A 27,949-nucleotide genomic window follows, 5' to 3' on the forward strand; every position below is an offset into this window, starting at 1 on the left:
AACCCAGCAGGACCCTGGACAGGTGTGTGAGCCTTTGTCCCTGGCCAGCCCTCCCTGCCCAGCTCCCAGGGTCCTCCTCCAGCACAGCTCCTGTCCCAGCCCTCTGCCCTTCCGTCTTCCTTGCATGAGACCTTCCCTCATCCCCGAGGCGCTCCTGTTCCCCTCCGGTCTCCCTAGATTGAGCAGTGCCCTGCTGCAGGCCGTGAGGCTGGGGCAGTCCACCCCGAGGCTGTGCTCAGTCTGGGCCAGCTGGGTCTCCATTCTTCTGGACACTCTGATGAGGGAGCAGGAGGCTGGCTGAGGACAAAGCAAGAGCTGGCGCCACCCCCCCTCCATCCGCTCCCCTCAGGTGTGCGTTCAAGCACCCCGGACTGCCATAAAATGATAAATAGTTAACTTGCTGAGATCACAGTCCTGCAAGACAGGAGTCTCCCTTGGTTTGCAAATGTCCTTGAGATTTACAAACAAAGAAGTTACCTTATCAATAGCCCAATTTCCAGGGACAAAGGAACTCGTTCTCAGCCTACTGTCACCCTCCCAGTCCATAAAAACCGAAGGAGGTGGAGGAGGTTTTTTTTCGGGTGTAGAAGGAAAAAGGAATAAAGTTAAATTTTTCTAACCGAAATCTCATTAACAAGGATGCTTGATGGCAGAATGTAAACATTCCACCGGAGACTCTCAATTGTCTTGTACTTGATAGTAACTAAGCATTCAATATCCGATGTTAGTATTCCTTTGCCCAATAGCCCTTCTGAATACCACCCCTTTGTCCTTACCTAGCCCAACTCCCTGCTAACAAAAAAAAAAAACAAACAAAAAAAAAAACAAAAAAAACAAAAAAAAAATATACCAACCACCCCTCACACCCTGGGCAGCCGCATCTCTGCCTGCCCACGGGGCCCTGTCCCCGTTGCTTTTAATACACCACCATTTTTGCCACCAACGCCTTCTTAAGATTGCTTTCTTTAGTCGTCGGACTCCGAACCTCCTCACCCCCACCGAACCTGGACTTAGGTCTGTGGGACTTCATTCAAACTCTATGGATTCACTAAATCGGTCCCAGGACAGGCCGGCTTCATTCTTTCCCCCTGCCGCCCCTGTCCTGGGCCCTGGTCAGGGACCCTCAAGCTTGCCCAGCCCATCTCCCACACTTGAGCTGGGGTCCTCTGCTCTCACAGCAAATCTGCTTCAAGGCTCTGCGGGTGTCCTATGGGGGTGGGGAAGGGGAAGAGTCCTCCTCATGGGCACACTCGCTGCGCTCTCTTGCTGGGGATTGGGACCTGGATCTCCTAGCAGGTCTGCTGGCCCCAGGACCCTGGGAACCCTCCCTGAGGGCTCTGCCTGGACTGGAGCGTGGGGCCCAGCTAGGCGGGAGCGCGAGTGAGCTCTGCTCTGATTTGTTTCTCCAACAGAGCCGTCAGCACAGGCCATCTCTGGCCCTTTGCCACCCCAACCGAGGGACCGAAACCAGCCACCTATTGCCCTGGGGCCCAGATGGGGTGGAGGCTGGATGTTGCCTCTCTCTAGACTTTGACTTCAACCAACTGATTCTGAAAAAGCCTCAGGCCTGCCCACGGGTTGCCCATTAGCCAGAGGCTTCCTTGGGGGCAGAGACGCCCGGCTGGGCAACCCCGCGCCTGGGCTTGTCTGAGCCCCCGCTCTTGAGGTCCGTCCTACAGGGTGGCCCTCCCTGTTCCGGGTTCCCGCGCTCCAGCCAGCCAGCATAGCGGCTACGACCCCAAGAGGCCCTTCTCTTATATTTTGCAGACCAGCTTATTTGTAAATTTCTACTAGGAAATGGAGAAAACTCAACCACCGCTGGGCACAACAATGGGAAAGCAGGTGAGCATGGCTGTCCCTCGGAACCCAGCCCCGGAGGCGTGTGAGGCTAGAAGTTCGGCCCCTGCCAGAGAGGGCATGTTCCCGGCACAGCCCGCATGGGCTCCCTCTGCCCCTCTCTCTCCTACGCTTGGTCCTTGGTGCTGGGTCCCAGGGGGGGGGCTCCCTGGGATGGCTCCCTACAGCCGGCCTGCCCTCCCTTGCCCTCAGCCCCTCCGGCCCGCCTGACTCCTTGCCTGGAAGAGCAGGGAAGGGGGGAGCTGGGGGGGGGGGAGGGGGGAGAGAGGGGTCCGTCCTGGGTGCCCTGGAAGCGGACCCCAAGGGAGAGTCCCGGTTCAAGAGAGGGTGCCCAGGGACTCTGTGAAGGAGGAAGGGGTGGTGGGGGCCTTCATGTCGCCATGCGGGGAGGCCTGGAGGGAGCGGGGAGGAGCCGGGCCCTGGGGGTAGCTCACGTCGTGGAGCCGGGAGGCCCCCCCCCCCTGCACCCCTCTCGGGGAGAGGCGCTTCCCTGGTTGTCACGACGGAAAGGGGGATGATGGGAAGCATTTGAAAGTGACTTTGTCCTAACAACATTGAACTAAACTGGGAGCCTAGAGGATCTTCAATGTCTCCCACATCTCATGACCTTTGGGTCTGGTGAGGGACGGGGTTTTCCCAGAGCTCCCCAACACCCCCAGAGCCAGGCCTCAAGCCTGGGCCCTGGGGTAATTCTCTGGGCCTGAGGGTAGGATTCAGGCTGGGGGTGGGGCTCAGCTACAGTCCTTCCCCTCCCTGGGGGGCCACGAGCCTCTCCCACCCCCTGGGAGGCTCAAGCCTTAGTGAGCCACTCTTCTGTATTTTATCCCAGATGCACTGTAAAAAAGATACTTTACTTTATGACCAGTATATGTAAATCCCCACTGTGTGGGGGACACTCTGTGTTTCCTATTCTATGCAGTTTTGTCTTGCTGCCCATTCTGTCTTCTTTTTCAAGATTTTTGTGGGGCGCCTGGGTGGCTCACTCGGTTAAGTGTCTGCCTCTGCCTCAGGTCATGATCCCAGGATCCTGGGATCGAGCCCCCATATCGGGGCTCCCTGCCTCAGCAGGAAGCCTGCTTCTCCCTCTCCCACTCCCCCTGCTTGTGTTCCCTCTCTTGCTGTCTCTGTCAAAATAAATAAATAAATAAAATCTTAAAAAAAAAAAAAAGATTTTGTTTATTTGAGGGCGCCTGGGTGGCTCAGTCAGTTAAGCATCTGCCTTCTGCTCAGATCATGATCCCAAACCCAGGGTCCTGGGATGGAGCTCCATGTCCCGCAGGGAGCCTGCTTCTTTCCTCTCCCTCTGCTGCTCCCCCTCTTGTGCTCTCTCTCTTCTGTCAAAATAAATAAAATCTTTAAAAAATTATTTGAGGGGCACCTGGGTGGCTCAGTGGGTGAAGTGTCTGCCTTCGGGCTCAGGTCATGATCCTGGGGTCGAGCCCCCCGTTGGGCTCCCTGCTCCGTGGAAGCCTGCTCCTTCTTCTCCCTCTTCTCTCTCTGCCTGCTTGTGATCTTTTTCTTCCTGTGTTAAATATATAAACTTTTTTTTTTTTTTAAAGATTTTATTTATTTATTTGACAGACATAGATCACAAGTAGGCAGAGAGCAGAGGCAGGCAAGAGAGAGAGAGAGAGAGAGAGAGGGAAGCAGGCTTCCTGCGGAGCAGGGAGCCCGATGCGGGGCTCGATCCCAGGACCCTGAGATCATGACCCGAGCCGAAGGCAGCAGCCCAAACCACTGAGCCACCCAGGCGCCCCTAAATATATAAATCTTAAAAAAAAAAATTATTTGAGAGGGAGCGAGCACACAAGCGGAGGGAGGGGCAGAGGGGAGAGGGAGAAGCAGGCTTCCTACTGAGCAGGGAGCCCATCGAGGGGCTCCATCCCAGGACTCCAGAGCTCAAGGCAGACTCTTAACCAACTGAGCCACCCGGTCGCCCCATTTTGTAAGAAAAATCAAGCAAGAAGTCACTATGCTGACTTCACCGCCATTCTGAAAGGCACCGCCGAAACCCTTAGTCACCCGACATTTATTTTTTCAGAGAGCTTAATTGGGACTTTCTTACAGAAAATAGTTACTTGAGTAAGGAAAACCATCATGTTTGCAAAAGAAATGGAATGGTAAATGCAGATGAACTTGGTTGCAGCCTGGGAACAGCAGCTAACCCCACCCCCACCCCAGGAAGTGCGGGTGGCCTCACTGACTGATGCCTTAGCAGGCGTGGCCCACCCCTGGGGGCGCCTCCCCGCCCCGCCCCCGGCCCGTGTTCTGCACAGTGCGAGCCCGGCGCCTGCCCTCAGCCCTCCCAAGTCCGGGTACAGCAGAGGAACGGATGGGGGGAGCAGAAGGCTGGCTGAGGACCAAGGCAGCCTGTCCCTCAGCCACTCCTGGGTGCGACCTGCGGGACCTTCCTCCAGGAAGCCGCCATCTCTCTTGCAGTTAACGCCTCACTAGAGGGAAAAGCAACTTTAACTTGACAATGGCACGGCCTCAGGTATCCCGGGAGCATCTTTAGCATATGAAGGCTCTTTGGAAAATCTCTTTTTCCCTACCGTACCCACAAGCCCCACGTACAGAATCAGATCCCTCCCCCAGCCCTGGGACAGCTGCTCCTTCTGCCCACGGTCCTGCCCCTGGGCTTTAATTGGACCAGCATTTTGCATCAAAGACCTCCCAAGAATTCTTTCTTGGCCGTGGACTCCAGATCCCACCACACCGAACTGAACCTATACTCCAAAAAACCACATCACCCCTGAGGGCAGGAAAGCACTCAGCTGGGACCTGTGCCTATGGGGAAGTTAGGGAGGACCACGGGCTGCACGGTGGCTGCACAGGGGCCAAAGGGACCAACCTCCCCCAGAAAGGGGCCTCCAAGCTCAGCCCCGACAGCGCCCAGCTGGGAACTGGGTGTGCCCAGGTGCCACCAAGTTTGGAGGAGCCCCAGGAACTGAAGTTCGTGGTCACCGCGCAGTGACGGTGGCCTTTGGGCACACTCACTCATGCCCGACCGTGAACTGCCATGTTGAGAAACATAAAACCAAAATCTTGGGCTGACCCAGAAAACTGCTCCCCAGAGCATCGCCCGACAGAGCAGAGGGAGCGCGGGCCACCCGCAGCCTCGTGCACGGCAGGGGCAGCCCCGGTCTGGGCGTCCAGACAGACAGCTGGGCCCAGGGAGAGCCGCTGGCAGCCGGGTCACCTGTTCAAGAGACAGAAACGCTTCTCCACGGGGCAGCGGGGAACTTGCCAGGACCAGATCTCTCCAGCGCATGCTCAGAGAGGGGAGGCAGAGACTGGTGCTTTGCAGCGCCAAGGTGGGTGGGGGAGGCGTGCCCCTCCCTGCAGGGACCACGGGGGATCCGCAGATGGCCTGTGTCCTCTGGTCTGAGTCTACCGGCGTCCCCTGGTGCCTGCTGTTCACCCACTCCCCACGCATGCAGTCTGTGGGGCTTTGCTGCCTGTCCTCCGAGCCCCAGCCCCAGCCTGGTGTCCCCTTCCTCCCAGGGGTCCTCTGCCTTTGTCTTCCCCGCTCCACCCCTCCAGAGACACCCCCCCCACTCCCACCTGCCCCAGACCAGGACAGCTTTTGGCCCGAGCTGACCCTGCATCTGTCCGTGCGTCTCTGGGTGGACACTGGTCAGTGCTCCCGCAGCGCTCTGGACACCCGTAGGTGGGGAGGCGTATTGATGTAGTTTGGGAAGGTAGGGGAGCTTCGGTGGGGTGGGTCTGGAGCCCAGGACCAAGGAAGAATTCTTGGGAGGTCTTTGATGCAAAATGCTGGTCTATTAAAGCCCAGGGGCAGGACCGCGGGCAGAAGGAGCAGCTGTCCCCCGGGCTGGGGGAGCGGGATCTGATTCTGTACGTGGGGCTTGTGGGTACGGTGCAAAAGGGCGGTTTTATTAAAGCCCAGGGATGGGACCCGTGGGCAGGAGCTGCTGCCCCTGGGCTGTGGGGGGTGGGAGTGGAGAGGGTAAGGACAGGAGAGGTTTCATGTGTAGAAGAGCACTCCGACCAGGGGAGGGCCCTTGCCATTGTCAAGTTCAAGTTGTTTTTTCCCCCTAGCGAGGCATGAACAGTAAGACACAGTAAGACAGCCGGGAGCTTCAGGAGGAAGGTCACAGGGTTTGGGGTGGGGGCTGCGGTCTGTCAGCTTCTGCTTTATCTTCAGCTTGGCTTCTGCTCGGTCGTCGGTGTGTATTGGGGGGAGCTGCTGCCACAGATCTGCTCCCCCACACCCTCTCCTGGCCCCACCTCCAGCTTTGGAAATGCCAGGCAGCTCATTTAGGAAGGGTAGGCTCTGGCCAGGCCCCCAAGACCTTGAGCACCTTTGAGTGCACCTTGAGCACCATGTTCAGACAGAGATTTTTTTTTTTTAAATATATATATATTTTATTTATTTGACAGAGATCACAAGTAGGCAGAGAGGCAGGCAGAGAGAGGGAGAAGCAGACTCCCTGCTGAGCAGAGAGCCCGATGCGGGGCTCGATCCCAGGACTCTGGGATCATGACCTGAGCCGAAGGCAGAGGCTTTAACCCACTGAGCCATCCAGGCGCCCCATTCAGACAGAGATTTTATCTCCTCACTAGGAAGCCTCTCCTGTCCACGGCAGGGGAGTGGCCGAGGAGGCTGGGGAGGTCTTAAGTCTCCTGTTCTGGGTGCGCTGGGGCCGACCCCTCCCCACGCGGGGCACCCAGGGCCTTGACCTGCCGCATTCCAGGCCAAAGGAGCCGACTGTCTCGGTGCCCCTCACCTTCTCCGCTGCGCAGGCTGGGCCGGGCCCTATGGGAACAGGACAGCGGAGGGTCACCAGGACCTCGTCTCCCCCGAAGCCCAGCCTGCGGCCCTGCCCGCATTGTGTCCCTTCCCTGAACACAAGTGACACACACAACCCTACTCACATGCACATACCACATAGACACACACGTGCACCCTGCTCCCTGGACACCTTGCACGCCGGGGGCGGGGGGGCATCTCGCCAAGTAGGACCAGAAGCTGGGCCAGGGGGCAGGTGAGGCCGCTCACCCATTGCACAGAAAGGGGCATGTCCAAGGGGCACGTATCCCTAACTGCACAGTAGGACTGGGCAAGACGGATGCTGAAGCCACACAGACAGAAAGACCCACTTTGATTCAAGTCCACCAGCTTTTGGAGGCTACTGTTCTCCGAGCCCGTGCCCACGGGCCTCCCTCAGATAGGAGCTGCCCAGGGTCGGGTGGGGACAATGGGGTCGGATCTGGGACCCCACTTCCAGTGGCCTCTGGAGGCCCCCCCGCCCCACCGGGGCATTTCCAGTCCACAAACAGGAAGGCGAACCTTTGGGAAGCGTGGACTGTCCAGAGCAGGAATAGTCAGGATTAACTAAGATCTTAGCACGAGGTGGAGGGAAACACCTGGAACTCTGCCACGGGCACTGGCCACGCCTGGCGGGAAAGCTGCAGGAGCCGGCCCCTGGGAGGACCGCGGGCAGGTAGACCTCTAGGACTGGGCTGTGGACCCAAGCAGAGCCCCGTGGGCGCCGTGGGGGCTCGGCCCAGGTCGGCAGTGGGGATCTGTGAGTCGGCGTCACGGCGGTTTCCTGTTTCCGACCCTGGTTATATAAGAGGTCAACATCGGATGTAGCGACTGAAGGGAATACAGGAACTCGGTGCTATTTTTGAAACTTCTTTGTGAGTGTGAACCTATTTCAGAATGAAAAGCTGGAACGTTTTTAGCTCGGTGAGAGATAAGAATGGGGGTCGCTGGCCGTCCCCCCCGCCACTCCTACCTCCTGTGGCCTCATGGGGTGTGTGTGTGGGGGTGTCCGGGCAGCAGATCAGAGAGGGGTGAGCTCTGCCCCAGACCCTGTGGGGTCAGGGCTGGCGTGCCAGGGAGAACACATTTCCGATGGCTCCAGACACAAAATGAAAATGGAGAACTTGGCAATTTTAAGAAAAAACATGAGAAAAGTTATTCATATATATATATATATTTTTAAAGATTTTATTTATTTATTTGTCAGAGAGAGAGAGAGAGCAAGAGCGAGCACAGGCAGACAGAGAGGCAGCAGAGGCAGAGGGAGAAGCAGGCTCCCCGCGGAGCAGGGAGCCCGAGGTGGGACTCGATCCCAGGACGCTGGGATCATGACCGGAGCCGAAGGCAGCTGCTTAACCCACTGAGCCACCCAGGCGTCCCAAAAGTTCTTCACATATTAACAGAAAATATTTTTAGGTAACCCACTAATACATTTAAGGATATTAACCGTGAAAACAGTTCGCCTGTTATCAGGATACAGCGATCAATAAGGAAAGACCAGTTTCCTTCAGGAATGGGCACCAGTTACCAGGATGGACGCACCAAGAAGCCCATGGAGATGGTGTCATGGTGAGTGTGCGGACCGGTGGCTCTGGCTACTGTCTACGCTGCTGCGGGGGACAGGACCCAGCTGTGTCCCCTGAGCCTGTGCCGGCGCCGGCAGAGGCTCTGCTTGGCACGGGGTGCCTTCACCGGAGCAGGCTAGAGGATGTGGGCCCTTGCCCAAGGTCACCGGGGGGTGCAGGGTGAGGTCAGGAGGTGCAGGATGGATGTGGTTCTTCAAACCCCTCTGCCCACAAAACACCCCTGTCCCCCCCACCCAACGCACCCTCACTCCGGAGCCCTCCCCCACTGCATGACATTGTTGGTTGGTCGCTCTAGGGGTGTAGAGTCAGGGTGTGTGGGTTGTGGCCAGCCCCGTGGGGGGGCGAGTTGGGAGATGCTGGGAGGAGGGGTGATGGGGAAGACGCTTCGGATTTCCAGACCTCAGAGGCCTCAGGACCTGTCCCTGTGGGGCTGGTGTCCCCTTCCCCAGCCCCTGTATTTCCTCCAGCACCCCCAGCCTGGGGGCGGGAGCACGCCCTTGCTGTCTCTTGGTCCAGTCCGTGGAGGCGCAGACGGCACATGTGGGCAGGGGGCAACACTTCTGGTTCCTTGTCTTTGGCCGAGACTGGCATTAACTTCCCGTGCCTCAGGTTCCCTGGTCGTGAAGCGAAGGCCCTGCAGACCTGACCCTGACAATCCCGGGAGTCCCCAGAGACACACTCAGCCTTTCTGGACCGGGCAGGCAGGAGAGGGGGCTTCTCTTCCTGGAAGAGGCAACTGGGGGGACCTAGAGGGAAGATGAGGGTCCCGGGCTCTCCACCCCGTGGGGAGGAGCAGGGTCCTGTGGGCTGGGGAGCTGGGCCAGAGCTTCAGGGTCAGCCTTGGGGGCAGGAGCTCAGAGGGAAGGAATGTGTGGAAGAGGAAAGGAACCCCCTGAGACCCCCCTCCCACCACCACCTGCCTTGGCTGAAGCCCCACTGCCCACCAGCGCATCAGCCACCAGAGAAGGCCCTGGGCAGATGCTCCCATGGAGGCCCCCAGGGGGACTGGGTGGGTCACGTGCATTGGAGGAAACGCCTCATGGGGATGAGTGGGAGCCACCCCCAGCTGTGCCTAGCACCCCTCCAGAACCACTCCCATTCCTGGGGTCATGGGCCCTAGCCCCGCTGAGGGAAAACCATGGGGCAGAGCAGTCTCCCTCCTAGGCAGGCCATGAGACCCCCCACCCCCCACCCCTAGGGGGGCCGAAGGACCAGCAGAGAACAGGAGGTTCTCTGCAGAAAGGTTTATTTTCTCCTGGCACGGGCTGGCACACTGGGGGCAGGACCTGGGCAGGGCTGCTGCCTTTGCTCTCCTAGAGGCCCCTCCGGTCAGGGCGCGGCCGTCTCTGCATCTTGGGCCAATAGTTGGTTGATGGTGTTTGCAAAATTGGATAAGCTTGTGAACATAGCAGGGCACTGGGGGCCTGAGCCTAGGGCTGGACAGGGGGGCTGGGTAGGGGTGGCGGAGGTTTTCAGGGTCTGTGCTCGTGGGTGCGTGTGTGTGCCTGTGCGTGCGTGTGCTGCGTCAGACTCTGTTCAGAACGAGGCCCCGCTTTCTGTGCTGGAGTCAGAGCTGGTCACAGCAGGGCCCAGAGCAGGATGGGCCCTAGGCTGAGCAGGAGCCCCCCGCCAGGGCCAAGGTGCCCTGTCCCCCCGTTACACAGGTCCTTTTCACAGCACACCAGACCCTGCGATTCAAACTTAGGTTGGCCCTGCAGGTCTGCAGGGTCCAGGACATCCATGGGGCTCATCTGGGAGAGCTGCTGCATTACCCTGGAAACTTCGTCGCAGGAGGGGGCGCACCCCTTCTGCTGGTATTTCAGCTGCTTTCCTGTGGGCAAGTAGTGGGGAGCCTGGCGTGAGAGGCTCCACGCCCCTCTCAGCCTCCTAGACTCGCCCCTGGTCACCGGCTCCCAGGGAGCACTTGGTCCTCCGTCCCGCTGCTGGAGTGGCATCCCGCCCCGTCCCCACGGAGGCCTCTGGAGGCCGGCCCCTCGCCATGCAGTTGGGGATGTTGAGGCAGGCAGGAGCGGGGCCGCTGGCAAGCCCACACTCCTCCGAGGGGCTGGGGGAGCATCAGAGCAGAGCCCCCTGGCCTGCCCCCACCCGCTGGGCCCTGGGGACTCACCATCGCCCTTGGTCAAGGTCATGTTGCTGCTGTAGCAGACGCCGGGCATCGGACACGGGAGGGGCTGGCAGGGACCACCGTTCTCCATATCAATGCAGGTGTAGCACTGCAGGCTCAGGGCTGGCGCTGGGGGGCAGGGAGCACGGGGTCAGACCTCTTCAGGCCTGAACTGCGGCCCCTTCCCACCCTCTTGGGGCCTGGGGGGCAGACCCGTCCCATGTGCACACACGGGATCGCACAGGGGATGGCCAGCCATGCCCAGCAGCGCAGACCCCGGCCTGGTGCCCCGCTGCTCACCGCGCTCCCAGCACAGCAGGATGGCCAGCAGGAAGAGGTGGAGGCCTGTCATGGCTCCTGGAGGTGACAAGATGTGCCTGGGCTCCTGCTGGGGGAGGGGGGCGGGCTCAGGCTCAGGCTGCTGCCACCCCTCCCCAGACCCTGGCCCTCCAAGGCTGAGCCCTCGCCAGCCCAGTTCCCTCCTGCCTCACTCACCCGCAGGCGTCAGGTCCCCGTCTGTCGGCTGGCACTGGAGCCTCTTATCCCCCGGCCAAGAAGTCATCCCCCAGCATCCTGTGCCCCATCAGGAGGAAGCTGGGGCTGGACTCTTTTGTCTCCACCCTTTCCGGAGTAGCTATCACACCCGACCTGAGTCCCAGGCCAGGACGGGGTCTCACCTAGCCGACCAGTGGTGCCTTCAGGGAAATTCCAGGAGGAAGCTGGGCGCTCTCTGTTTCTGGCTTCACCTTCCAGGGTCTCTCGGAGGCTGTGGGGCCCTCCCCAGCTATACAGCTGAGACCTCTCTGTCTCTCTTCCACTCCTGGCCCCCAGTCCCCAGACCCATAAACCCGTCCTGTCCTCCATGTATGCTCCCCAAAAAGTGCTCCTCACAAGTCACAGAAGCAGAAACAAATTTTTTTAATGTTAAACACATCGTTGATTTTTTCTCGTTTTTTCTGCTGCATTTGGTGTTTCGTGTAGTAATGGGTGCCGAGCGGCTCATTGTCTCAGGATCTCTGTCCTTACACACTTATTCTTTGGTTGAGTTTATAGTTTTTGATGATCTTCGACATCCCGGGGATGCAACAGTAGCTTGTCTGAGGCCCGAGCTCAAACCGAGTGAAGACGCGTGCTCGTGTGAGACTGGGGGCTGACAGCTCCGGAGACGCGGCCCGTCTCGACGAGACTCACGATATCAAACTAGTCTTCATGAACTTTAAAAAAATTTTTTTTTTAATTTTTTCATTTTATTTTATTTATTTGACAGACAGAGATCACAAGTAGGCAGAGAGGCAGGCAGAGAGAGAGGAGGAAGCAGGCTCCCCACAGAGCAGAGAGCCCGATGTGGGGCTCAATCCCAGGACCCTGGGATCATGACCTGAGCCGAAGGAAGAGGCTTTAACCCACTGAGCCGCCCAGGCACCCCCAAACTAGTCTTATTTACCGAAGATTTGCCCAAATCACATAAACTTGAACGGTACTTGGTTCATTTCTCTATTGACAATAGTGTTAGGGATAGTTTGTTTTTGATGGAAGCAAATTAGAACAGAAGAGTTTTGTCCATGGGATTTTATAACTGAAATTTGCTGATCTCACCCAGAGGCAGGAGAATGTCACAAGGTGACCGAGGTGACAAGGTGCAGACGAGACGGTCACGGTGCCGCTCTATCCGAAGTTCTAGCCACGCGTCAGGCAGAAGCCCAGTGAGACAAAATTCTCTGGTTTATATGAAAGACTTGACTTTCCTCTTCGCGCCGCTTCTGTTTTTTTTTTTTTTTTTTTTTTTGACTGGGTACAGTATACTTTATTGATGTTACATGACAAGGTAGGGCTCCCCAAGCCCCTCCCCCTTTTTCAGGGGGGTCTGGGAAGGAAAGAGTGGAGGTTGGGGGATTCTCAGTGTTTTGGGGGATAAGTTGGGGCAGGGATCCCCCAGCAGCTGAGGGCCTCTCTCTTCCTCTTGCTCTGGCTGGGGCTGGTGGTTCAAGGGGTTCTTATTCCTTGGAGGCCATGTGGACCATAAGATCCACCACCCGGTTGCTGTAGCCAAATTCATTGTCATACCCGGAAATGAGCTTGACAAAGTGGTCATTGAGAGCAATGCCAGCCCTGGCATTGAAGGTAGAGGAGTGGGTGTCACTGTTGAAGTCGCAGGAGACAACCTGGTACTCAGTATACCCCAGGATGCCCTTAAGGGGGCCCTCTGATGCCTGCTTCACCACCTTCTTTTTTTTTTTTTTTTTAAAGATTTTATTTATTTATTTGTCAGAGACAGGAGCGAGAGTGAGCACAAGCAGACAGAGTGGTAGGCAGAGGCAGAGGGAGAAGCAGACTCCCAGCTGAGCAAGGAGCCCGATGCGGGACTCGATCCCAGGACCCTGGGATCATGACCTGAGCTGGAGGCAGCCGCTTAACCAGCTGAGCCACCCAGGCGTCCCACTTCACCACCTTCTTGATGTCATCATATTTGGCAGCTTTCTCCAGGCGGCAGGTCAGATCCACAACAGACACGTTGGGGGTGGGGACACGGAAGGCCATGCCAGTGAGCTTCCCATTCAGCTCAGGGATGACCTTGCCTACAGCCTTTAGCCGCACCAGTGGAAGCAGGGCTGAGGTTCTGGGCAGCCCCTCAGCCATCACACCACAGCTTCCCAGAGGGCCGTCCACAGTCTTCTGGATGGCAGTGATGGCATGGACGGTGGTCACGAGTCCCTCCACAAGGCCGAAGTTGTCATGGATGACCTTGGCCAGAGGAGCCAAGCAGTTGGTGGTACAGGAGGCATTGCTGACAATCTTTTTTTAAAAGATTATTTATTTATTTATTTATTTATTTGACAGACAGAGATCACAAGCAGACAGAGAAGCAGGCAGAGAGAGAGAGGGAGAAGCAGACTCCCCACAGAGCAGAGAGCCCGACGCTGGGCTCGATCCCAGGACCCTGGGACCATGACCCGAGCCAAAGGCAGAGGCCCAACCCACTGAGCCACCCACGAGCCCCCATTGCTGACAATCTTGAGGGAGTTGTCATACTTCTCATGGTTCACACCCATCACGAACATGGGGGCATCAGCAGAAGGAGCAGAGATGATGACCCTCTTGGCCCCCCCCTTCAAGTGAGCCCCAGCCTTCTCCATGGTGGTGAAGACCCCAGTGGACTCCACAACATACTCAGCACCAGCATCGCCCCATTTGATGTTGGCGGGATCTCGCTCCTGGAAGATGGCGATGGACTTCCCATTGATGACAAGCTTCCCGTTCTCAGCCTTGACTGTGCTGTGGAATTTACCGTGGGTAGAATCATACTGGAACATGCAGACCATGTAGTTGAGATCCATGAAAGGGTCATTGATGGCGACAATATCCACTTTACCAGAGTTAAAAGCAGCCCTGGTGACCAGGCGCCCACTACGGCCAAATCCGTCCACTCCGACCTTCACCATTGTGTCTCGGGCACGGGGCTGGCACTGCACCTGGAGATGTGGCTGTCTGTCGAACGGGGAAGAGCAGAGAGCCCCCGCTTTCTGTTTTTACCTGAATTGTGTTTCTGCAGATGAGACCATTTGAGATCTCCTGCCTCACCTGAGGGAGAATGCTTCTCATCCAGGTTGATAGAACAGACCTCAAGATTTTCTCTGGCCCCATGTGCAATCTTACGGGGGCTGTGGACTACGGCTCGGTTGGGGTGCTGAGGGCCGGCCTCCTCTGAGGGGCTGAAATAGGGTTTCCAATGAGCCTCCCAGCTTGACGGGTCTGCTGGTAGGGTCCCTGTGTCCCTGAGAGCCTCCAGTGAGGGCAGGCAGCCTCGGGCTTGAGTGGCCGCAGGGGCGGAGGGTGGAGTGGAGGGGGTGGAGAGGGGTTGGGGTTTGAAGGACACCCAAGGACAGGCGGGGGCTGGTGGTGGTAGAGCTTGGGAACAGAGAGGTCCGGGAAGAACCAGTCTGGGGAGGTCTTCAGTGTCCTAAAGAGGTCTCTAGAGGTCCAAATTATCCTTAGTAAAATCTTGCCAACAGGGAGGAAGGGGACAGAGCTAGCACCATGGTGGCGGGCGGCAGGGCCCTGGCAGTCTGCAGAAGCCAGGGTCGGGGCGGGGTGGGGGGGGGGGGGGGGGGGGGGGGGGGGAGCCGCAGGATGGCAGCCGCCTGAACCACAAGGACCGCATTTCAACTCCGTTAGATCTGGCGCCAAGTTCCTGGGCTCTAAAGAGTCGGTCCTGGGCGCGGGCTGAATGTGTCCCTCTTGTCCTGTGGGTCGGGAGCAACTCCCCCCTGCAGCTGTCCTGGGAGGTGCTGGGTGGGCCTTGGCCGGCGCGGGAGAAGACAGCTGGGTTTGGGAGGGTGCACAGAAACGCACCAACTCTGAAATGTTCAGACGGCAACGTGTCGACGCATTCGTGGGCAGGAGGGACGGGGAATGGGGTGGGAGGTAAGCTCGGAACACCCGCCATGTGCTCCACGAACTGGAGGAAGCCCCAGGACCTTCCTGGTGGACTCTGATCTGTCCTCTCCCAGCCAAGGCCCCCGGGGGGGAGTGGTGACGTGCACACGGTGCCCGGGCGGCACTTGCACTCGGAGCTGCTCTCGGCACCAGAACTCAAGGAGCCCGAGGCAAGCTTCCTCCTCTCCGCCGGTCTTGCTTTATTCACGCTCCCCGGCCGGTGGGGTGTCCACTTGGTTTGGGAGGTGGAGACCCACGTTGAGGCTCACACTATCCTAGACTTGGTACTCGGAGCCCTTAGAACTGACCTCTGTGCTCTGCTGTGTCCCCAGCGGGCGGAGGCACATCTTGGTTTTTTGGCGGAAAGAATATTCCAGGCTCCTCCTCCTCTCTCCGGGATCCAGCCCTGGAGCGGCTGTTTCTCCCCCGAGCCCCAGTTCTTCCTGGTGGAGAGCTGTTCTCGGCCGTGGACATGCTCACTGCTGCTGGGGGCCACTGTCCCCAGACTCCCTCAGTGCCCAGAGCCAGGAGACGCATGTCGATGCTGTTGCTCCTGCCTGGACACCTGTGGCACTTCTGTGCCTGTGCTCAGGGGAACCATGGCTTCACACCAGCGTCTTCATGGGATCCAACAGCCTTGCTGCCTCCCGGCTGCCCCTTTCCCACGGCTCCCCCGCCCACAGCAGCTCGGTTCCCCCGCCTGCTGCCAGTCTCCCATCTCCCCCGATCTGGGTTGAACTGTGTCGCCCAAGAGATATGTCCAGGTCCTAACCCCCGGTGAATTTGACCTTATTTGGAAGTAGGGTCATTGCAGATATAACTGGCTGAGTTGAGATGAACCCATACTGGAATAGGGAGACTCCTGTGTCAACGAGAGTCCTTCTTAGATCAGGCGTGCAAGGAGAGGACGGCCAAGTGACCACAGGACTGCAGGCCGGCACTGGGAGCAGAGAAGGTGATGCGCAAGGCTCCCCTGCAGCTTCCAGGGGAGCACGGCCCTGCCCACCTCGGCTTTGGACTTCCAGCCTCTGGAACTGCAACAGAACATGTTTCTATCGAGTGCGGCCAGTCGGGCCGGTTAGGGGTTGTCAGATGCCGCAGCCCCCACCCTGCCGGGGCCCTGTGGGGGGATCTTCTACCCCACTGCGGTCATTTCTGCCAGTTGAGCACTACCCTCACACCACCACCGCCCCATCTGGGGCCCCTTAAGGCAGAGAATAGGGTCCCTGACAAGCTGGGTGTGTATGCTGATTACCCCAGGATAGAAGACAGCGGTTTCACTAACTGAGCAAGAATTATAAGGTCTGGGCTCTTGATTCACTGGGGTCCCTCCCTCTGCCTGTTCCTGAGCCTAACAGCCCAGGGCAATGGGCATTGGGAAGCCCTGTAGGGCAGGGTTAACTCGGGCTTGGAGAGTGGGAGACTGTGAGGCCCAGGTGCTGCGGACCCCGGGGACACCTGCACTGTCCACTGTGCGGCCACGAGCTCAAGGTCCCTGCAGGTGAGCGCCACGGGATGTGGCCCTATGACCCTGTCAGCGTGCACACTCACAGGAGAGCCTAGGCAAAAGCCCCAAAGGGCTGCTTGCTTTCCAATGGCTGTGGGGGGGGGGGAGTTGTCCCAAACCCAACAGGCGGCTTCTCCATCCTCAGCCCCAAACCTGGCACTAGCTTGTTGGCAGGCCTCCTGCTGTGGGCAGAGAGGAGGGGCTGCACGGCAAAAAGACACCCCAGAGATAAGGGGAGAGCTGGCAGGCCTTCCACGAGACCCCCTGTGTGCGGAGTCGAGTCAGGCTGAGGGGATGAAGCCGAGGTGGGGCTGCTCTGTCCTCCAGGGACTTCTGACTCAGTGCCCCAGGAGGAAGAGAGAGAGCGTCTCTTTCGAGCTCAGAAGGGAGAATGTAAAGGGGTTTGGCGACAAATAAAGGAAGCTAGAAAGATCTCCCTCCCCACGGCCCCAGTCACTGCAGGCCGGGCAGGCGACCGTCAGAGCCCCGTTCGTGCGGTCCTTGCTAAGTCAGTGCCATGCCTAACAGGCTGCGCCAGCTGCTTGCAGTCCGTCAGCGAAAAAGGGGATTCCTTTGCCTTAATGAAAGTCGGATTATGAAGCTCAGTAAGAAGGAACTTGCTCGATGTCAGGGGGCTGGACAGGAGGGACAGCGGGCAGCAGCGGCTCTGCAGCTGGAGTCCAGCACGTGGGAGGAGGGGGCGTGGCAATTTTAAGCTTATTTTGTAATTTCAAGCAGGAGAAAGTAATTTGAGCAAAGACAGAAAAAGGAGAGGACAGTTAGTGCGCAACGTGCCTGGAGTGTTCTAGAAACATCCGAGGGGGTGTGGTGGGGGGAAGAGGGCCGCAGCCCGGGTCTCGCTGCGGTGCCTGTGAGCGGAGCAGAGGTCGGTCCCAGGAGCTCGGGCGGCAGAACCGACCGGATTTCCCCGAGAACCGCGGAGAAACGGAGTGAAGGGGAGCACGGGCCCTCGCTGGGGAAGTGCTTCAGCTGCACAGACAATGGGCTGTTCTGTGCCTGTTAAATTGTGTGAGGCGTCGTTCCCAATGGTGGGTTGTTGTCTCTGTGCCCTACTCAGTGCAGAGTTCACACACACACACACACACACACACACACGTGTGTCTGTGCCGGTGAGGCCGTGCAGGCTTGTTTCCCTCTGGAGTTTACACTGTTTTAAGAAAGAGATTTTTATTTTTATGTAATCTCCATGCCCAGTGTGGGGCTTGAACTCACAACCCTGAGATCAGAGTCACCGGCTCCATGGACGGAGGCAGTGTGGGGGTGTGTGTGAAGGTCACCGTCCTGAGTCCTCCTGCTTTCCAGCCTGGGTTTGGGGTCTTTCACCCCATCCAGGGGGACTGAGCCCCCTCCCCGGGGGATGAGCACCGGCAGGCCGGGGAGGGCCCGTCTTCTGCCCCCGAGCTGTGCACGGCCTCAGTGGGAGGTGAAAGCCTGTGCTCTGGCTGGGGTCATCTGCGGAGGGGAAGCTGTCCTGGAAGGCCGGGAGGGCTACAGGCCTCCAGGGTCAGAGTCAGGAACTCATGCTTCAGCTGCAGAACACGGGGAGCCTCGCCACACCAAATGAACAAGGCGTTAGGCATCTCTAGGAAGGCGTTGTGTCCAGTCCGAGGCAGGACAGCTGCTGGGGAATGTGCTGTACCCGGGGCAGAGAGTGTGAGGGGAAACAAGGCAATGGAACACTGTTCGCTACCCTGGATCCTGGAGCCCACTCACAAGGCCTTGAAGGAGGCAGGGGGACCTTCCTCTAGGAGCTCAGCTGCCTCGATGTTGACACTTTGCTAAGGGCAACGAGCCATTCTGGGCCCCAACTGCCAGGACCCTGTTAGTCTATTTTAACATATAAAAATTATTTTGGAAAACTCCTTTATCTCTGAACCCCAAGATACATGTCCCCCCAGCATATGACCCATTGATATACATCTGAAGTGTCTTGTGACGGAGTTTTTATGAAACAGTAATAAATGACCTTCTCCTAACAATAGGGGCCCCCTCAGCATCCTGGGAACCTTGTTCCAAAATACCTGGGAAGCTTTTCACCGTTCCTAACCCCTTCCCAACCTGAGAGTATTTAATGGGTCACTACTCATGACCCCAGGACCCCGCTCCATCTGCCCCTGGGTCCTCTCCCTGTGCTTTAATAAAACCACCTTTTTTTGGACCAAAGAGGTCTCAAAAATTCCTCCTTGGGCCATGGGCTCCTCACAGACATTCCAAAACTACATGCTTTGGCGCTCAGTGTGGGGCTCCGGTTGTGTCTCCTGGACTCAGCCTTGGTGTGGGCCTGGCGAGTACGTTCTCTCGTCTCCGTCTCCACTCTCATTGCAGGGGCTTTTTGAGGAGTATCATCTTACTGGAACACGTTCATGTCGATCGCTAAGGTACGATTGTCCAGCCCGATGCTGCTCTACCAGGACAGACGGAGAAACCCTGCCATTTCTCTGGAAGTCAGTCCCCGAGCCTGAACGGTAATAAGACCCAGAAACTTGATGCCCTCTCTTTGTTCCTGTCCTTTCGACAAAGTCATCTGTCGTGGGGCACGGGACAGCCACCACCAGCGACCAGCCTGGCTGCCCATCTTAACTCTCCCATGTGAGGTTCCCTCCTCATCGGTCTAATGTGATCCTACCCACCTCCCTGGTCTGGCCCCTTCTGGCCGCGGGGACCTCCACGGGGAGCCGGCGGAACCCAGCACCCGACTGAACTAAAACCCAACGGGGATGGCTTCCTGGGGACTCTGGCTGTAAAGACCACACGTGTGGGAATGTCACTCAGAACGTGACGGGTTTCTATCTTTACTGTTTTTCCGTCAAGGTCCTCTAAGTACTTAAACTCCAATATTGGGACATTTCCCCTTGTAAAACTTCTCTAGTGTTTTCCATGGGCTAACAATGGTGGGTCCTTCAAGGCAAGGTGGAGTAAGAGGTGACCTTCACGGCAGGACCTCCGAGGCATGGTATTTCAGGCCCTACTAGCCTAGGACGCAGTGGGGACATGGGGGGGGACGCTGGCATCGCTCCTCCGGGGGACTTTAAGGCAGAGCGGTGATCAGAGCGACCTCATCGGAGGGACACGTTGAGTCCCTTTGACGCCAGGAGCCTCTGACGGATCCCGTGTGGGGACGCCACCTGGGAGTCGGGAATGGGATTCCCTGTGATGGACCTCTCTCTCTCTCTCTCTCCCCAGTTCCCAAGGACTCTCCCTCGGGGAGCCTTCTAACCCCCCGGAAACCATGTGGATTGCGAAGTTGAGGAAAGGACTGAGCTCCTGTAGCCCCGCGTGGCCTCGGTGGGATGTGACGGTTCATCTCTTCCGCAGGAAGCGGGGCGCATGGGCGGGGATGCTCTAGGGCAGCCTGCGGGCTCCGCATCGGACCGACCTAAGGGGCCTCTTGCAGAACAGGTCGGGTCAGGAACCGGGCGGTCAATTCCCTCCCGGCGTGGAGGACGATAATGATCTAAACAGGCCTCGTCCCGACAGGATCCAGGTTGCTGGAGGAAACAGGGGCCGTGGTCCCGAGGAGGCGGACGGGGTCTCACGGTCCCTCCTCCTGACGGCTGTGGGGGCGTCTCCTGCATTTCGCGGGCTTGCTGGCTGCAGTTAGAGCCAGCTGTGGGGCTGGACCCGGGGATGGGGACTTGAAGGAGGTTTCCCAAGCAGCTGCCGAAACTCCCTCTGTGTCCGGGGAGTTTCCTGTCTTCTCCAGCCCGACCTGGACCACAGGTGTCCACGCTGGGGGACAAACAAACAGGGTGTCTGTTCGTCTGTCTGAGCCGAGGAGCTTTAGAACCAAGAAACCGCGTTCTCTGCCTTCTGGGGGCACGTGGCCTCCTCTCCAGGCCTCCCCCCCCCCCCCCCCATGTCTGCACGGCCCCGGGGGCCTCCTGCTTAACTGGCTTCGGGGCCCTCCTTGCTGGTGCTCTGGGCCTCCCCCCCCCCCCCCCGCCCCCCCGTGTGACCCCGCGCACTCCAGATTCCCCCCAGGGTCCCAGGGAAAAACCACAGAGGGCAACAAACTGATTGGCTTTTAAAAGAGGGTCCAGGTGAAATGTAATTGGCATTGAAACTAATTTAAGTTTGTTGGATTAATTAAGATGAACATATCTTTAGAATTATCAGCATTAAAGATGAAACATTTATTCTACCAGGGTTTGCTGAAGGTCAAATAGGCTGTTGTCTCTGTTGCAATTTGTCAGCAAAAAATGACTAAAATGATGGTTCATTTTCTGTCTCAAAGCTTTCTCTGGGAAGCCCTGGGTCGGTGGAGCGTCCGCCTCTGGCTCCGTCCGGGTCCCGGGATGGAGCCTGCTTCTCCCTCCGACCCTCCCGCTGCTTGTGCTGTCGCCCGCTCTCGCTCTCTCTCAAGTAGATTAATAAAATCTTTAAAAAAAAAAAAAAAGACTCCTATTTGGGTTCTTTTTCTTTCTGTTCCTCTAACCCCGTTCGTGTCTTTCCCCACGTCTCTCCGCCCGGTGCCGAGACGCTTTCTCTGCCGCCGCGTCCCGCCGAGGGTGCTTCCCGCTCGGGGGATCCGCACGTGCGGCCTCCCCTGACTCAGCGCCTCTGCCCCTCGCTGCTGCTCTCGCTGCGAACGCCCCAGGGACAGCGTGGAGCCCAGCACGGCCGTCTCTGCGCCCCCAGTCAGCAGGGGGACCTCTCGGAAGATGAGACCTTCCATCAACAACTTACAGGCTGAAGGGTCAGAGGGTTCGGGTGGGGGGGGGGGGTGACGTGGGAACCAAAAGCAGAAGAAAAATCAAATTTCCTTTCTCCCTACAGCCCCCTGACAAGTCCTCGGAACAGGCAGAGCGACCCTCCTCTAGGGGCTCAGCGGCCTCCATGCTGACACTTCGCGAAGGGCAACAAGCCATTCTGGCCCGACCCCCAGGATCCTGTAAGTCTATTTTAACATAAACATTTCTTTGGAGACTTCCTTTACGTATCCCGAGTACACGGTGGCCATCATCGCCGCAAGCATACACGCACTGAGCTACTGTTGAGGAAAATCTGAGTTGACCGAGAAAACCCAAAGGGCCCACGGGCGAGACGGGGGAGCACGGCTTTGTGAATAGCAGCGGGCTCAGTGGCATCGCTCGCAGAGAGACTGAGCACCGGAGCGGGGGAGTGAGGAGAGAGTTTTTATGGGAAAACAGGCAATGGGGGATGGTAGCAGCGGGGTGTGTTTTCACAGTTCCCTGGACGGTTTCCCAGTTCCCCAAGGCTGAATGGTCCTTTCCTGTGGCAGCATAATCTCTGTGGCGGTATCTCCGGAGAGTACTAAATCACCTGGGGGGGGGGGCTGTTTCCCTTTCTTTTCTTATTCAAACAACACTGGGGATCTGGTCTTTTTCTTCCGGCTCAGCAGGAGCAATGACTTGTTACTGTATCTTTGTCAATGGGGACTTCGATTTGGTCTTTTCTTGGCCTTTGCAGGAGCCAAGGGGAGCCCGGGACGGAAAGGAGCTGGAGCCAGGAGGCTCTGTCCGCCTCAGTAAATCCCAAAGGTCTCAGGACTGAGTTTTCACGGAACAGTAGTGCATGACCTTCTCCTCGCTAGAGCTGCCCCCTCAGGGTCCTGGAAACCTTGTTCCCAAAATACCTGGGAGGCCCGCACTCTCCCTAACCCCTCCCGACTTGGAAGTATATAGGGGCCCCTCCCCAGGACCCAGTGCAGCTCTACCTGCCCCCGGTCCTGTCCCCGGGCATTAATAAAACCACCTTTTTTGCACCGAAGATGCCTCAAGAATTCTTTCTTGGGCTGTGGGCCCTGAACTTCACCAATATTCCAAAACTATGTCTAGTACTCCAGAGAATGAGCCATGTTACAGCGGTTTAATACATTCTCACATCTTGTAAAAGCTCAAAAGATGATAGATCAGCACACAGGCAGGAATCATAAGTCTAACGGCAAGGAGTGTGGAGAGTAGAATCGGTCCATACATTGAGGATCTTCCTTTAGATGACTCAGTTGAACAGCAGGTGTGTAATGTCAGCTTGGTGGGCTGGGATCAGGCTTCGGGTTTATTCATTTACTTATTTGTTTATTCTTAAAGATTTCATTTGTTTACTTGACGGAGAGACAGTGAGAGAGGGAACCAAGCAGGGAGAGAGAGGGAGAAGCAAGCTTCCCACCAAGAAGGGAGCCTGATGCGGGGATCGATCCCAGGACCCCGCGATCATGACCTGAGCCAAAGGCAGATGCTTAACGACCGAGCCCCCCCAGGTGTCCCTAATGAAGTTCTTGAACCCAGGTGAGGTTCGGTGGGGTGAGGTTCGAAGCCGATGGCTAAGAAAGAAAATTAAGACGCCTTTGGTGCAAAAAGGTGGTTTATTAGAGCACGGGGACAGGGCTGGTGGGCAGGGGGAGATGCTGCCTGGGGGTGTGAGGAGGGGCTGGTTATATACACAGGAGTTGGGTAGGTGAGGACAAAGGCGTGTTCAGAAGGGCTCTTGGGGTACAGAAGACTGTCAGGATATTGGAGGCCTGGTTCCTATCCAGCCAAGGCCGTTTTTCCCCTTAATGAGGCACTAGCATGAAGACAGTTGGGGGTTTCCTGATGGAATGTCACATTCCTGCTATCAAGTGTCCTTGTTAGTGAGATTTGGGTTTAGAAGAAATTTAACTTTATTTACATTTCCTTCTGCCTCGGCCTCCTTCGGTTTTTATGGAGGGGAGCGCGACTTAGGGCTTGAGGAACTGAGTTATGTGCCTCTGGAAATTGGGCTCTTGATAAGGTAACTTCTTTGTAGATCTCTAGGACATTTGTAAACCCAGGGAGACTCCGTCCTGCAGGATTGTATCTCTGCAAGTTAACTGTTTGTTTCTCGCTGATGGCAGTCGGGGTGCCTGAGGAATGTCGCACACATTACCGAGGGGAGCGGGTGGAGAGGGGGTGCAGGGTGCCAGCTTCTGCTCTGTCCTCAGCCAGCCGCCTGCTCCCTCATCCTCCCCAGGCTTTGGGTTTAAACAAGTCTCCGTACAGTCGTGCTGGTTTGGAAGGTGACCTGGAGTGACTTCCTTACATCTCGGCCTTCGTGAGCTTCTCCATTCAAATCCCCAGGCAGGGGCAGAGGCAGGACCCCGTGGCCCCTGTGCTCTGCTCCTGCCCACAGTCACGCCGGAGTCGAACGTTAGCCGCGGAGCTCCGCAGCCCCAACACCGAAGCTGCTTTTCTCTGGCCTTTCTGCAGCCCGCATTCACTCCCGGTAAGGCTGGCCTTTGGGAGGAAGATGGGGTTTCAGTGCATCAGGGTTTAGGCCGCTGGACCCAGGAACCCCCCCCACCCCGACCTCCAGCTGCGGCCCCCCCCTGTCCCTCCGCCCCCACACTGGATTCTGCCTGCTGCTCGGTGCCTCTCATAAACACATGTTCTCCACCTTTTGCTCTGGCTGTGACTGCCTGTGGCCATGACTGCAGTGTGGGGGACCCTCTCCCTGCAGGGCCTCACTGCGGGGGGACCCCATGGCCCCACCCAGAGGCCCACATGGGGAGAGGGGCTCCCCTGAGTCCATAGCTCTCTGCCCTCCAGGCCTAGCCACGTGGGAAGTTCATCATCAGGCGGGACAGGGCAGGACCGGAAGCAGGGAGGGAGGTCAGTCTGCTTCTGGGAGGAAGGCAGCCCCCGCCAGAGGCAGGCACGGGTTTGGAGTGGGGAGAAGGAGCCTCCAGGAGCAGGCACTCGGTGGGCACCGGCGTCCGGCTCTCCGGGACTCGACGATGGGATGGCGGCCCGTCGGGTCCCCGCAGGCACAGGCAAACCTGGCAGGACGGGCGGGAGCCGGGGAGCGGGGGAGCGGGACACTGCCCTGTGCCCACCTCCTCTCTGCCAGCCACGCTGTGTCTGTGGTGACCAGGGAAGCCGTCCCTGCCGGCAAGGCTCTGTGCTCCCCAGCCCACGGCTCCTTAGCCTGGGCCGGGGCGCGTCGGGCACTCCCGGAAGGTGGGAAGTCGGGGTCTACTTGATGCCCGCGGGCCAGGTCTGAGGACCCAGAGGGGCCCCAAAGGATGAGCTGAGAGTGTCCGTGGCTTCCTGCGGGCTGGAAATCCGAAGGGAGCCGGGAGGGATCGAGGGAAGGGCTTCCTGACCAGCACGAGGGAGAGCGGAGCAGACCCGCGCCTGGGGGGGGCACCGGCGCCCTTGGGGTGAGCTTCCTACTGGAAAGGGGTCCGGGCTCCTGCTCCTTCAGGAAGCCAAGGTAGAGTCCATGGACAGCGAGGGTCACCATGGGAGTTGGGCCCGAGACTCACCGGGGGTGAGGTGTTGGCGCCAGGGCCGGCCCTGGAATGCGCTTGGGATCCTGTTCTCTGAGGCCTTCCCAGGTGTTTGGGGCCCAGGAGGAACTCAGAGGGATGAACCGGCGGCCCCGTGGAGTGGAAAAAAACCAGCTTCTCTGGGCCCATTCCGAGCCAGGGAAGCGCCGAGCAGGCGTCGCTGGGACGCGCCCCCGCCCGAGGAAGAGCGGGACGGAGACTCTGGGCGTCGCGGTCCCTGGGGCTTCCCCGCTCACACCTGCCCGCGCGCACTCAGGCTGACCCCGGGGGCCCCAAGTGCTGTGCCTGTGCCAGTGGCCGCAGAATACTGTCCAGCAGCGCGGGACAGTGGTCAGTGTGGGGCTCAGGGTCGTGGCCCGTCTCTGGGGAATCTCTGAGCTCCAGCGTGGGCACGGACGCTCGGAAATGCGGGGTTCTCATCGCCACGGCCACCAAAGTGGGGACACCCCGCCAACACACAGCCAGGTGACGGTGCAGGGATTGCATCCGCGGAGGGGACAGTCCCCAAATAAGGGAGGCAGGAGGGATCTGCCCCGGTAGGGCGACAAGAGGAAGGAGACCCCGGCTGACCAGTGCCTTGGGGAAGGATCGGGAAGCACCTTGGGGCAGCCTGACTGAGACTGAGTGGGCAGTGACCGTGGGACGCACCTGAAGGGGTCAGGCTGGCATTAAGAACAGAAGAAGGGGCGTCTGGCTGGGTCCCCGGAGCGGGTGACTCTTGATCTCCGAGTTGGAAGTTCAAGCCCCACGTTGGGTATAGAGGTCACTTAAAAAAATAAAAAATATTTAAAAAGGAAAAGGAATCCCAGGAACTAGACATCAGAATGTCCCCCAGATACACAGGGGCAGCTGTTGTGGCGGGCAAGGGTCCTCCGCGGGGCTCCGAGTCCCCGTGTAGAAGGCACTGGCGGTATTGTTCATTCAACATTGGTCAAGCGACGGCGCTGGCGTGGCTCTGAGTCGCGAGGTGCCCGGCGGGGCGGTGGCGACGCGGCAGGGACCCCGTGGCCCCTGCGCTCTGCTCCTGCCCACGTCATGCAGGCTTCCTTCCCCCTCACCTGCTGTCTCCCTGGTGGCATTCCTCTGTCACTGCCCTTCCCGCACCTACACTCAGAGATGGTGATGCTTATCTGGTTCTCAGAAGCCCCCTGAGGCCGGCGGCTTGAAGCCACCCGCACTGCTGGCTGGGGGACCCCAGCCCCGCACTGCTCTGGGGTCAAGTCCTTGCAGAGCTGGGCTCAGAGGCCGGTGGGCCCCCGGGTTCCCTCTGCCTCCCCCTGGGTAGGGGGGATGTTGGAGGGTGGGGAGGGTGCAGGCCCCAGAGGGAGCAGAGGGAGGGGGGTGGGGTGGGTGAGAAGGGGCTGAGCCGTGGGAGGAGGAGCCCAGAGCTCTAAGTTTCCATTTCCTGCCGCCTGGGGGAAGGCAGGTAGGGCGGGGAGGGGCGGGGCCGCGGGGGGAGGCCTGCTGGGGCCTCGTGCCCCAGACTCTAGGGGTGCCCTGGCACCTGGCCAGGCTGCGGGGAGGGGCCAGGCACAGGGTGGCCAGGAGCCCAGACTCCCTGATCTCAGCGCCTGGAGCCCGTGGGACGCCCCGCCCCATCTCGGTAGGGGAGTCAGCTCTTTGTTCTGGTCTGTTCCGCGTGCCCCCAGGGAGGGGGTCTCTCTGTGGGGAGAAGACGGGCATGTCCGGGTCCTGTCTCTCGCCTGCCCTCTCTGCTGCTGGGCCTGCTGGCCTGGGAGGTGGAGGGATCCTGCCCCAGCTCTGGCCTCCACCCGCTGTGCGTCTCCGGGGTGGCCACGGCCCAGGCCACGCCAGGCAGGCCCTGCGCCTCCTCTCCCTGTCCCTTTCATCATTTAATGAGCTGGAGAACAAAATAGTCTACTAAGGAGTGACACTGAGAATAACCCCTGAATTCTTGACAGGAACTGTGAAGCGGAAGAAAGTACATGAGAACCTAGCGTTCTCTGGGCAGCAAAGGTACCAAGAAAACATTGAAAGAAAACCATCGATCATTGGAAAAACACAACCCAGAGTTTCTTACCGCAGACTTGCACTGGAAGAAAGTGTAGAAGTGTTCGTGAGCCCGAAGGAAAAGGAAGCCATTTGGAAGTGAAGGATCCAGGAATGTGGGAAATCCTGGTGAACACGTGGTAATTCCTAACAAACACTGATTTTGTAGCATTAATTAATTGTGTCTTGTGGGAGACAAATTGATAGAGGGAGAATGGAAAGTTACAAGGCAGAGCCAAGGGCTGAGCTGAGCACAGTTGCATAACCTGCGGGGGCAGGGGGTGGCGCAGGCGTCCTGGATGCCACCTCAGGAGGCCTCTCCAGCCAGTGACTGTCCCCTCTCCAGAGCTGCACTACACACCTCCAAAGGGAGTCTCCACTTCTAAACTAGGAGTGGGAATGACAAAAAAAAAACAAAACATAGAATGACAAGCAAAAGAGGCAACGAAAGAAAGAGAGAAGAAAGGAATATTGTTGTATGGGGTAGATCGTAAAACATCATAGTGATTGTTATTATACCTCAGTAATGGGTCCGTGACTAAAGGAGCGAGAGTGATATAAAACAAAGGTCAAGGAAACCTTGATTCCGCGCCAAGCATCAAGAATCAGACCGAACGTTCGGGGACACACCTCTTACAAAAGAGGGCGACCCTTCTCTGTTTCACAGACTAGTTTGTTTTTTTTTTTTTTAAAGATTTTATTTATTTATTTGAGAGAGAGACAGTGAGAGAGCATGGGTGACGAGGAGGTCCGAGACAGATGCAGACTCCCCGTGGAGCTGGGAGCCCGACGCGGGACTCGGTCTCGGACTCCGGGATCACGACCTGAGCTGAAAGCAGTCGTCCAACCAACTGAGCCACCAGGCGTCCCCACAGACTGGCTTCTAAGGGCAAAGGCCATGCGGTTGGGCCTGGCCACGCACAGGTGACCGATGAGATTGTAACACACACAGGAAAGTCCACAGTGATGCAGGTGACCAGTGGAGTTACAATTGACCCTAGTAGACATTTGACCCAGCCTATCACACCTTGGCTGGGATTGGCGCCAAAAGGGCTCCCAAAGGGCGGGGCCCATACTCCTTGGTAACCAGGGAGACAGTACGCATCCCCCACTGATCCGCTGTCTCCACCTGGCCTGACCCACCCTTGTATCTGGGCGTTGTGACCTGGAGCTGGTTTCCGGGACTTGTTTTTAAGTGAATCCCCTGGGGGGCAGGGGAGCAGGGACAGTTTAAGGGTAAAACAACAAGGTTTTTTTTTTTTGCCCCAATGAAAGCCTCCTGCTAAAATATAAAAATATAAAATAGCTCTTTACAGTAATATGATAGATTAAAACCCTAGTATATCCC

General features: G+C 58.0%; 2 protein-coding genes and 3 long non-coding RNA genes across 7 annotated transcripts; 2 read left to right on the plus strand and 3 right to left on the minus strand.

The window, feature by feature from the left end:
- Positions 1-9,464: 9,464 nt before the first annotated feature.
- Positions 9,465-10,966, minus strand: LOC123390345 (lymphocyte antigen 6H-like). Of its 3 annotated transcripts, none has more exons than XM_045074262.1 (4): positions 10,856-10,966; positions 10,661-10,745; positions 10,364-10,489; positions 9,465-10,066 (listed from the first exon to the last, which is right to left on the minus strand). In XM_045074262.1, the coding sequence occupies exons 2-4, from the start codon at positions 10,710-10,712 to the stop codon at positions 9,813-9,815; spliced, it is 432 nt and encodes a 143-aa protein (XP_044930197.1). In that variant the 5' UTR covers positions 10,713-10,745; positions 10,856-10,966; the 3' UTR covers positions 9,465-9,812. The 3 variants fall into 3 exon arrangements, with proteins under 3 accessions (XP_044930197.1, XP_044930198.1, XP_044930196.1); XM_045074263.1 differs by having other exon boundaries at positions 10,661-10,748; positions 10,856-10,962; XM_045074261.1 differs by lacking the exon at positions 10,661-10,745 and having other exon boundaries at positions 10,856-10,947.
- Positions 10,967-12,354: 1,388 nt separating this feature from the next.
- On the minus strand, positions 12,355-13,815 carry LOC101673003 (glyceraldehyde-3-phosphate dehydrogenase-like). Its single transcript, XM_045074271.1, has 3 exons — positions 13,372-13,815; positions 12,809-13,153; positions 12,355-12,582 (listed from the first exon to the last, which is right to left on the minus strand). The coding sequence occupies exons 1-3, from the start codon at positions 13,798-13,800 to the stop codon at positions 12,355-12,357; spliced, it is 1,002 nt and encodes a 333-aa protein (XP_044930206.1). The 5' UTR covers positions 13,801-13,815.
- A 6,454-nt stretch (positions 13,816-20,269) lies between these two features.
- Positions 20,270-22,052, plus strand: LOC123390350. Its single transcript, XR_006604952.1, has 3 exons — positions 20,270-21,018; positions 21,099-21,213; positions 21,753-22,052. It is a non-coding gene; the product is annotated as an uncharacterized LOC123390350 (long non-coding RNA).
- Positions 22,053-22,993: 941 nt separating this feature from the next.
- On the minus strand, positions 22,994-26,908 carry LOC106004393. The gene is made up of 3 exons (XR_001177362.2): positions 26,633-26,908; positions 25,240-25,357; positions 22,994-23,536 (listed from the first exon to the last, which is right to left on the minus strand). It is a non-coding gene; the product is annotated as an uncharacterized LOC106004393 (long non-coding RNA).
- On the plus strand, positions 25,897-27,020 carry LOC123390348. The gene is made up of 2 exons (XR_006604951.1): positions 25,897-26,194; positions 26,514-27,020. It is a non-coding gene; the product is annotated as an uncharacterized LOC123390348 (long non-coding RNA).
- Positions 27,021-27,949: the final 929 nt, after the last annotated feature.

Source organism: Mustela putorius, unplaced genomic scaffold (assembly GCF_011764305.1).
Source record: "Mustela putorius furo isolate JIRA1106 unplaced genomic scaffold, ASM1176430v1.1 tig00537304_pilon_pilon_pilon, whole genome shotgun sequence".
In the NCBI taxonomy this organism is placed as follows: Eukaryota; Metazoa; Chordata; class Mammalia; order Carnivora; family Mustelidae; genus Mustela; species Mustela putorius.